General features: G+C 41.4%; 1 protein-coding gene across 2 annotated transcripts; it reads right to left on the bottom strand.

Moving 5' to 3' along the window:
- Window positions 1-9748: 9748 nt before the first annotated feature.
- LOC109191746 (protein MEI2-like 5) lies at window positions 9749-10266 on the bottom strand. Of its 2 annotated transcripts, none has more exons than XM_019342397.1 (2): window positions 10092-10266; window positions 9749-9989 (listed from the first exon to the last, which is right to left on the bottom strand). In XM_019342397.1, the coding sequence occupies exons 1-2, from the start codon at window positions 10249-10251 to the stop codon at window positions 9775-9777; spliced, it is 375 nt and encodes a 124-aa protein (XP_019197942.1). In that variant the 5' UTR covers window positions 10252-10266; the 3' UTR covers window positions 9749-9774. The 2 variants fall into 2 exon arrangements, with proteins under 2 accessions (XP_019197942.1, XP_019197948.1); XM_019342403.1 differs by having other exon boundaries at window positions 10107-10266.
- Between the last annotated feature and the right edge of the window lie 1021 nt (window positions 10267-11287).

Raw genomic sequence — 11287 nt, 5'->3', positions numbered from 1 at the left:
TTTCGGGTACCATTCGTAGGATAAGAGAGTCTTGTGTATTGCATGTTAGTCGAATTGGTATCCGATTGACCTAGGAGAAAGGAGCATGAACCCCTTAGGCGTATCTCTAGTAATGTGGTTGACCACGCATAAGTTATATATGTATGATTTCCCCTTCCTTATGTGTTAATGTGGGTTGCATGTGTTTGGCTATGTGTTATTTGTGCATGATACCCCAATTGGTTGCGATCAATTGGCTATACAGCCAGTTGGATTGGTTGAGAACCATCGGCTGTTAACCCGACCGGTTGCGATCGGACGGTCATACAAATATATATAGGGCTGCGGTCCATAATTTGGTTGTGATTAGATATACATACTATTCGGGCTGCGGTCCACCGTTTGGTTGCAATCAAACGTTATAAATGAGTTGCGGTTCATCGATTGCTTGCGATCAATCCCCTTGTGTTGCGGTATAAGGCAAGGTGCTTCGGGGCCGTGTCAGAGCTATGTGCACTGACCCTCATGTATGGGCATGCGATTGGTCCTGCGGCACCACCAAATGTTTTAACATGTTGAGATAATGATTGAATACTGATATGAATGATGTGAAATAGTCTTGTGACTTTAGGGTGTATGATAACAACTTTATATGCGTGATTATATCTGATGAATGTGCCTACCCTTACTTGTTGAGTCTATTCTCAGTTTTAAATTAGAGTATCTATTCCGGCTTCAAAATGGTTTTCCTTTTATATATATATATATATATATATATAGGTGAGGACGTGAGGACTAATCTTATGCGTTTGTTTTTTTATTTGGATGGTCCAGATTTGAGTTCTTGAGATGACATGGATTGATCTTTTTTGTTAAAGTGGGATACTAGTGTCTTTTTCTTTTTTTTTTTAAAGTGTGAACGCATGTATAATCCTTGGCCAAATTGGTTTCCTATTTTCTTGGATCATCACCGTTGCAATTTGGAGCCGCGATTTCTTCTTCATTGATTGAGTGTTCGCCCATGCAAACTAATCAGTATTTTTTTTTTTTTCGCTTGTTCTTTTGAGTATAATATTGTCTATATTTGGATTGTCGTGTATATGTATAAATGCCTGGGTAGTACGATTGTGCATTCGTGTGTGCTGATTGTGCAACCTAGTGTTGTAAGTTGTGCACTATAAGCTAGGGAGTTGTGCATTATAGCACATAGTTCAATGCATCGTAGAACATTGGATGTTCACTATATGATTTTTTGGCGGGGTTTGAATGCACAACAATGAAGTTATTGATGCACAACACTCAGTATAGGAATGCACAACATTTTGATTAGGAATGCACATCTTTTAATAAGACTGATTTACCCTAAATTTATATATTTTAATATTTAAAAGGGATTTTTTTTCTTAATCCGTGTGATTTTTTTCTTTTAATCTCAATCATACATCATTCTGATTTAATGGTCTAGATTAGTCCTCACGTCCTCACCTAAGATTAGGTCCTCACCTGATCCGGACCCTATATATATATATATATATATATATATATATATATATATATATATATATATATATATATATATATATATATATATATATGTATATATATATATATATTTATTTATTTATTTATTTATATATATTGTATTTTAACGTGTTAGAGTGCGTTACCAGCATTATTCACTGAACAAATATATTTGGCTTTCAGGCACAGATAAGTAGCTCCGGAGCGCGCTAGAGAACCCAAGGCTTAGCTAGTTAGTTCCCTATCGGCCTGCGTGCCATGATGATGTTCTTAACTTTGATTTGAGCATTTATGATGTTTAGGTAGTTTAGCCTATGCGTATGAGTTCTCTAGCTCAGACGTGGCATAGCACCCCCAACAATTATGTTTAGTTATGCTCTAGTTTGGTATTTAATGATAGTATTACCTTTATTTTATAAGCATTCAAAGTTTAAAATTTTAGGGGTGTTACAGCCGTGACCACCGGAATTCCTCACCAGAAAAGACAACTCCCAACACCGAATGTGTAACACCCCGTGTTACGGCCCCTAAATTAAAATGAATTAAATTATCACCCATCCTAAAAAGGGAATTAAAACCCATTAATTAGCCAAAAAGGGGGTCCACCATGGTCCATGGGCCCTTATCCCTAAAGCCAACCCCTTAGTCCTATAAGGAATAGGATTAGTGAACCCATGCCACTTAGACCATAATTAGGACTCTTAATTATATAAATAGGGACATAGAAGGCACCTAGAACTCACACCACAAATAATCCCTCACCACACAAGAAAGTTCCAAGAACTCCCTTAGGAGAAATCAAGAAAGGAGGAATCTTAAAGAAAGACCCTTTATAGCCAACGAAATTAATTAAGGCTAAGAGGTAACCCATGTCTCAACAAAACCTATTTTCTTCGCTATAATCTCCTTCCTTGGCCTCCCTCTATATTCTTGTGTCTTGATTGAATGCTTCTATGATAATTATGTTATGTTCTTAATGATTGATAAGATGATTTATATGCGTTCTTGATAATCTTGATAATCTTAATGTTGAGAAGAAGTTCTTGATTATGATGTGATATTTTCTTGATTAAATATGTTGTTGATGATTTGGGTGGGATTGGAGCCCTAGGTTGGATTGGGAATTTGTATTGTGATTCTCTCGATTTGTATTTGGGAGGGAATTCGCATGTTCGGGTGTTGTTTACATTCAGAAGTCATAATAGGATAAGTCCTACATGATTCTTGCTTTTGATCCGTTAATTGCTCACGTGGTGTCGTTATTTGCGTTTAAAAGTGTCTAAGCATGGTTTCGGGTTCCACAAAGGTCCCCGGGACGAATATTTGAGAAAAGAGTCAGTGGGGGGTACGTGGGGTGGGGGAACACACCACTTACCCGCTGCCCAGAAGGGCGCTGCCCAGCACCGGCAGCCACCGGGAAGCCGGCTACCCGCTGCCCGGAATAGCGCCCACCGGCGGGCAGCCGGCGGGTGACCGTCACCCACCAGCTACCCGCTGGTCCACACCACACCCCGGGTCCCCGGCTTCCCCGTTTGATGTTCCCCGTTCCCCATGGTGTCCCAACGGACCCCGTGTGTCGTGCCTGAGTCTAGTTTGGAATTTCGGGTACTATTCGTAGGTTAAACGAGTCTAGTTTGGTAACCCGTGGACCTAGGTGGAAGTTATATGAGCCCTTAGGAACTATCCTTAGTGTGTGAATGATCACATGTAAGCTTAATTATATGCTCCCCTTTCCCTATGTGAATAATGTGTCTTTATGTGCTATTGAGTGTTACGTGATGCATGACCCCAACTTGGTTAAGACCAATTGGGCTATACAGGCAGTTTAATGGGCTGAGAACCATCCCAACTGTTAACCATGCCGGTTAAGATCGGTTAGGGATATTAATGTGATATAGGACTTAGGTTCACTATACGGACAGTTGAATGGGTTGAGAACCATCCCAACTGTTAACCAGGCTAGTAGAGACCGGTCAGGTATATAAAGATTATGTATAGGACTGAAGGTCCACATGGGCTTCGGTGATATGACCCACCGACCGGGATGCGCCATGCGGTATGGGGCCAACAAGCCGAGGAAGGTTGTAGTCCACCGACCTGAGTAATCAGGCGGTGTGTAGGGCTACGGTGGTCCGACGTTGAGTTCGTCAGCGGTTCTCCAAGGGTTGGTTGCGATCAACTCCCCTCGTACTGCGGTACTGAGGTAGGGTGCTGCGGGGCCGTGTTAATGCTAAAGGCATTAACCCTCATGTTCGGGGCATGCGATTGGTCCCGTGGCGCCATCGATGATTATGTGATATGAATGATGATTGGATGATAACGTGGATTGGAATTGAGAAGTGGCTTGTGACCGTAATTGCGTATTCCTTATGATGTTGTTATTATTGTCTGATATGCTTATCCCTATTTGCTGAGTCTATTCCTGGTTTTAAAACTAGTGTCTTTTAAGTATATATCTTCCTGCTTCGAAATGATTTTTGTATCTATATATATATATATATATATATATATATATATATATATATATATATATATATATATATATATATATATATATATATATATACATATACTATATTTCAACGCGTTGGAGTGGGTTACCAGCATCTCTCGCTGAACAGATATATTTGGCTTTCAGGCACAGAGGAGTAGACATTGGAGCGCGCTAGAGACTTGGAGCGTAGAGTAGATAGTTTCCCTTTCGGCCTGCGTGCCATGCTTATGTATTTACATTATTGAGGATATCAGTTAGTTAGCCTGTGCACCTGAGTTCTCTAACTCAGGTGTGGCATAGCACCCCGTACTCCTTTATATTATGTTTTGGGATTTAATGAGAATATACCTTTATTATATAAGTCTTAAAAATTGAAAAAAAATTTCTGGGTGTTACAGTTGGTATCAGAGCCTAAGTTTGTCCCTAGGATAAGACTCTTAAGACCAAGATTATAGGACAATAGGCCTAAACCATTAAAAGTTCTGTAGGATAGGATTTAGGACGCGCGGTGAGATTGTGAGGCCACCATACCCCTCATAAATTTAAAAAGACTCTCCTTTCGCTTATCACACCAAGGTAAGGGTACAACGCTCTAACTTAAACATTACTATAAATGTTGGCTCTATAGATCAGCATCATGGCACCTACCAGAAGACAATCAAGGACTCCGGAACCCGCTACACAAGATCCCCTGGCGCTAACCCTGCAACAACTGACCCAAGTCGCCCAAGCACTTAGCGACATAGCTCTCCGCAATAACTGACCACCGCCACCTCCACCAAATGCAAACTCAAAAATCGCCCGACAAGTTTCAAACCACAGACCACCCACTTTCTCAGGAGAAGAAGATCCCGCCATTCTGGAGGAATGGATTCGGACCTTCGACAAAATCCTGGGGCTAGTAGAATGTCCATAGGAACGTCGCGTAGAGGTAGCCTCATTCTACTTCGGACACGAGGCAGACCTTTAGTGGATCCACGAGGGACCCACTTACAGACGAGAACCAGGATTCAACTGGGAAAGTCTGAAAACACGACTACGAGAACGATTCTACCCAGCCCACATAAAAGCATCTATGCATGAAGAGTTCCTTCACTTAAAACAAGGAACAACTACCGTCATGGAATACCACAAACGATTCCTCGAACTGGCATGCTTCGCGCCAAAACTGGTCCCCACAGAGACAACCAAAATAGAGCAATTTGTATCGGGCCTCAACTTCGAAGCCCGAAAAGCCCTAAGAGTAAGCGGACCCCCGACCCTCAACGAGGCCTACTCCAGTGCCGCCAATCTCTACCGAATCCAACTGCTACAGCGCAGTGTTCAGGAACAGATTCGAAAAAGGAATACAGGAGGTGGGACGCCACCCATAAAAAGAACAAGAAACGACGGTAACGCAAGACCAAGCAATCTAGCAGGGCAGAGGCCGCCCGCAAGAAACAGCGAAACTAATACAGGTGGCTTCCCCTGCCCAAGGTGCCACCAAAGCCATAGGGGCAAGGACTGCATGGGGAACCCCTTACGGTGCTTCAATTGCGGGAAAGAAGGGCACAAGGCATTCCTCAAACTCACACCCTATGGCCATGGGCCGACACGGGGACACGGACAATTAAGGAAACTATGGTGCCCCCGAAAAAGTATTTGTCATGAGCCGCACGCAAACGAACTCGAGAACGAGGGCAACCCCGACGAAGGGAATATGACCCCAGAAGACGAAGACCACGCAAACCCGCCCGAAGGAAACTAGGAAGATGAATTTTGTTTAGGGTAATATAACAAACCCCCCTTTTTGTAACCACCCCCGTTGTAGAATCGCATGTTTAGACTAGTCACTTCGGAATTATAATAAATAAAAGCTAGTTCGGAACAATATTAGCATAACAAAAGAAAACCGGACTACCCACAAGACGACAAGCACCAAACATCTCCTGCCACTAGGAGACAAAAGAGGGAAAATACAAAGAAATATCCCACAAGGAAGACTAATGTTACTAATATGAATGGAACCTTGGACCTCTCATCTACAAGTTAAAGCCTTAACCACTAAGCCATGAGTACTTCTTAAAACCTTTAGGGGACACTCCTTTCTTAAACCCCTACAAGTCCCTAAAAACCCCCAAAACCCCCAAATCAAAAACCCTTCTTCTTCCTCATTCCCTTCTTCCCCCACAATCTCTCTCCCTCTCTTCCTTCCCCACCCACTCCGCCGCCACACAACAAACCACCCCAGCACCCCAACAAGCCACCCCGCCAACTGCCACCACCAGCCAAGCCACCGGCGCCGTCCACAACGCTCGCCGTCGCCACACCGGAGGCAACCCGCGACGCCACCATCGACAGCCTGGACCCTCCCCGCTGCCACGCCCCACCACTGCCGCACACCCAAGCCCGTCGTGAACCACCGTCACATCGCCGAACACCCCAGCCGCCGCGCCGAGCCAGGCCACGCTGAGAACCATCGCCACTGACGAAACCGTACCGCCGGAATCTCGCTGGAGTCCGCCAGAAAACGCTCTCCCAAGGAAAATTCTAAAAATGCCGAAAAAGCCCCTCGGAGTGCGCACCCCGGAATGGAGCAACGCCGACTACACCGTGATCGGAGGTAAATCCCTCGAACCCGATCAATTTTCTCCGGGATTGGTAGACATGCTCAACCACCAAGGGCTTTTGGATACGTATCTCGCCATAAAAGGGGATACGTACCCCGAATTGGTGAAGGAATTCTATCAACATTTGGTGGCCATCAAACGAGGTGATAAACTAGAAATCACCACTAAAGTCCGAGGCATGGAAATCATACTTTCCGAAGGCCGCTTGGCCAAGCTCTTAAAATTGACCACCACGGGCGTGTCAGACTATGACCGAAAGGGGTGGATTGGTACCCAAAACACGGGGTACAAAGACTACCTCGGGTACCTACTCGGAGGGGGGAAGGTTTCACCTCGGCTACACGACCAAACAGGAAGTGGCTAACCTCAGAACAAAAGATATTGGTTATGATTGTGACTGACAGCCTGTTACCCACAAATAATAAAAGTAAGGATGTAGGAAGTCTAGAGTGTACTTTTGCCTATCTCTTAAAGCACAAAATCAAGTTCAATCTACCGGCCCTCATGTTGAAACACATGGAATTTTGCAAAACTAGCAACCGACTTAGCCTACCCTACAGGATGATCCTCAGTTGGATCATGGAGAAAAAGGGGGTAGACCTAAGCGGCACAGAGGTCAAAACCGCAAGTGGCATGACTTTCAATGCTCAGAGTCTCCATCGCAATGATATCTACTACACCGAAGGGAGATAATACATCACCCTCGAAGAGATTTTCCTTAAGCCCGAAGAGTAACGAAGGGAGTTGGTTGATCTACTAAATATCTGCAACAAGAAACTCAAGCGGGCAATGCAAGACTGTGGGGAACCAGGGGAAAATGAGGAACAAGAAGAGGATAGCGAGCCCAATCCACCAGCACCTATGCGAGCAAGGGGAAACCCAAGGGGTCTAAATGAAGAATCAGTCAACGAACGCATCCTCGCGCAGCTTACCCGACAGAACCAAATCATCACTAGTACAGATATGCATTTCCGCTACCCTTGTAAAGGGTTATCCGCTACCCTTGTACAAGGGTAGCGGATTTGAGGACGCTGAAAGCCTTGAGCTTTCCGCTACCCTTTCACAAGGGTAGCAGAAAGTTGAATATCTGCTACCCTTCTGAATATATAAGGGTAGCGAATTTTCTTATTTTATTATTATTTTATTTAAGCATCTGCTGCCCTTTTTACAAAAGAAGGGTAGCGGATTTTTTTTTTTTTTTTATGAAAATTTCATTATTATTTTTTTTATTTTTAAATGCCCCAATTTTTATAAAAATCCTATTCATACACTACATAATCAAGATAATACTAACCATCAACACTATTATCAAAGAAACTATCAAAAACAATATTATCAACAAACTATCAAAACACAATATTATCAACACTCAACCAAATACTATCAATACAATACTTTATATCTATCAAATACTTTCAACACAATAATAAGTTATCAACACAGTATAACATTTTAATCTAAAACAAAAGTTACACATACTCTTCCAAAAAATCTTTTGCTCATTAAGTCTCGAATCCCATCTATTCCATTGGTAGAGTACGAAGTTCCTTCCCTACAAAATAATTTAATTAATCAAATTACTAATTAAATATGTTAATTAATAAAATATAATTTAATTATTCTATTTAAATTTACTTACCTAATGTAATAATTTGTTATTCAAAGTGATGAGCATGCAGCCAAAACTAAAAGTTACAAATAATAAATTTGCATATGATAATAGATGCTTTATACTTTTAAATATATATGCATGTATAAAAAGAAGAAATGTAGCACATCATCTTTAAATATGATTAGCATGCTACATTCATCACATAGATCATAAATGAATACAGAACTAAAGTTTAGCAAAATGGGTGTGTCAATGAGAAAGTTGATCCTTACTGGCTTGATTATGTCTGATTGAGGAAGTTGATCCTTACTGGCCTACAAATGAGAAACAATGCAATTGTGATAGAATTTAGTGTTAAGTAACAAGGGGAGAAAGGCACCAAACAAGAAATATAATCTACAAATTCCACAGTCCCACATTATACGAAAAATTAAAGAAACATTTAGGCAAGACTACTCACAAGATCATACAGAAAATTACAAAAGCCTACATCAAAGACTTAACGCACCTGCACTGGTAGAATAATTTATAAACCAACAAGGTCATGCTCTGGTTCATGGTATATGGGCCACCAACGAAGCTTCTCTCCCTGCAATCAAGCTATTAATATAGTGTTCATATACCATATTATTACAAAAAATTCAATTGTTGACACTAAGCTCTAGAAAAATCATAAATACATAATAAACTATTTTTAAAATCATAAAAATTCAATTGTATATTTGCTGATCATCACAAATATCAGCTACCTGGGCTATTGCACGGCCACAATAAACTCCTTTTGAATCATGCACTTCAATGATTAAGCCATTTCTAATTCCGTCCGGTAAGCTGTATTCCAAGACAAAACAAGTTTAACAGCCAATATTTGGAAGATACAGATGCTAGATTATGAAAACGGAATAAACAGAAAACGAACAATATATGCATTTTCACAGCATCATCCTTCAGGTAAGCTCTTAACCCGCAGCGAACAAGAATAGATTTCTGTATAAAGAGCCAAAAAAATGATTTCAAAATTTGGCCTAGCAAATGGAGATCAGCCGACCCCAGATCAGAAAATTACTAAAAATCTCAAATGAAAAATAAAACCGCAGTAGAGAGAAATCAAAGAAAGGAAAATCCACAAAACTTCAGAGTGCCTAAGATCTGAACGAAGAACGAAAGAGACCTGGAAAAAAAAAACTTACCAACATGAGTGATGACGGAACAGATCTGAAGATGGCGGCAATGGCGGTGGTAGAGGAAAAGGAGGCGACGGCGGGCAGCAGCAGCTGAACTCCAAAGGACACTAGAAATGGCTAGTGGCGGCGTCGGCGAGGCGACGACGGATGAAGAAGAAACAGCAATGGAAATGGGGAGATTTTGAAAAATGTTTGTTGATTTAGTTTCATTTTTGGGAAGAAACGTCGACGCAATAAAGAAGACAAGGTTCGGCTGAAGAACACAATACACAGATTTGGGAGTTTATGTTCGGCTGCAGATAAGGTTCACGACGGGCTCGGTTTTGGCTCTGGAAAAGAATTCGTTTGCGGGATGGAAGCACCGTGCTTCGAATTTCAAATAGTCATTAGCTGTTCTGCTTGTCCAGCACTTCCTTCAAACTTACCAATCGGTGCAACCTTCACAGTGTTCAATGCTTGAGGAGACAAAATCGACGCTAAACCAGCTAAATTATTGCCAGGTGCAGGATTGACAGATCGAAAACTATTGGAATTGCCGAGGCTCTGGATGGGAGAATGATCTACAGCGCTGCCAAACTGTTGCCAGTTACCTGTCACAATACGGTGAGCGGTGAGCCATTCATCATCTAAGAAACAGAAGCTGAAGTAGGGCATACAAGTTACTGTCTAGCTCAATAAAAACAAAAGATTACCCGTTGGAGAATTACCAATTGAAGAACTCAATTGGTGAGGTAAACTTTGAGATTCTTCTTGTTCAAGATCATGATTTACTTGTAACACAAAGCTGTATTTGAGACAGAAGAATGGCACACAGATCAGTGAAGAATGACCGGAATGAACAAGGCATAACATTTATCAAAACAAGAAATCAAACGGCATAAAACAAGCATCTACGGAAGGAATAGTCAGATTTTACCTAACAGCACCATCTCCCTTGTTTCCAAAATGAACATGCCTGTTAGGATCAAGCGTTTACCACTACACCAAAAGCTATAGCTTGTAGCAAAGGCGCAACTTTACTTCCTTACCGCCACATTTTCGAGAGGCAGGGTGCTGGACACCTAGACTTGGCCCTTCAGGCCTCCGCCCAACAATCCCCTAGCCACCTAGTCTGGACTTGGCCCTTCACCGGCCTTCGCCCAACAATTCCATACCTTTCCCATGTAACTTTATTATTTAACTACTTTTCCCATTTTGTATTTCCAGTAACTGATTTTGAATGAAAGCTTATCAAAAAGGCAACTCAACTCACATGTGCTGTTGTAACACTTCCTTTAATATGAAAGAGTAAATTATCTTTCCTAATTGTCAATGTTGTCCTTGATATTAATTTTAAGAAAATAATAAAGAAGCATTAATATAATGGAACTGAGGACAATAATAACTCATAGACTCATTGATCATCCACCAAAGGAAATCCTATAATGATTAGCAGATTAGGTATACAGTTTTGCTTATGATGAAAGAGAATTTCCAAATTATCATAAACTTAAGAAAAGTAAGCAGTAAAAAGACTAAATACCAGTAATCATTTTGATTGGCTATTAATTGAACATAGATGAGTTGGCTATAAATAAAAAGCAACGGTTTTGGTATCTATGTTGATAAGTTTGAAAATAAGAAACAAACTACACCAGTATACTCACTTTCGACTTGAACCCCCAGGGCAGCTAGGTTCAAGCTTTATCCGCTTCCTAGCTATGTCACTCTTATTTAAGGATCTCAGAGTAGCTTCCGCAGCCCTAACATCATAGTACTCGATGAACTTGTGGTACCTCTTGTGCGATGTTTCCCTGATCTGTTTTAAAACACAACCAACTTCTTATAGCGCACCGTAGAGACAAACAATAAGCATAGTAATGGAGGAACATAGCTGTACAAGTCTGTT

Source organism: Ipomoea nil, unplaced genomic scaffold, assembly GCF_001879475.1.
Source record: "Ipomoea nil cultivar Tokyo-kokei standard unplaced genomic scaffold, Asagao_1.1 scaffold0207, whole genome shotgun sequence".
Classification (NCBI taxonomy): Eukaryota; Viridiplantae; Streptophyta; class Magnoliopsida; order Solanales; family Convolvulaceae; genus Ipomoea; species Ipomoea nil.
Note: the sequence above shows the minus strand (reverse complement) of the source record. Positions and strands in the feature narration are given on the sequence as shown.

Coding starts and splice junctions, on each gene's coding strand:
- LOC109191746 (XM_019342397.1), bottom strand. CDS start 10,251: ATGTTATGCCTTGTTCATTCCGGTCATTCTTCACTGATCTGTGTGCCA. Junction 9,990..10,091: donor AATTGGTAATTCTCCAACGG/GTAATCTTTTGT, acceptor GTATTGTGACAG/GTAACTGGCAACAGTTTGGC.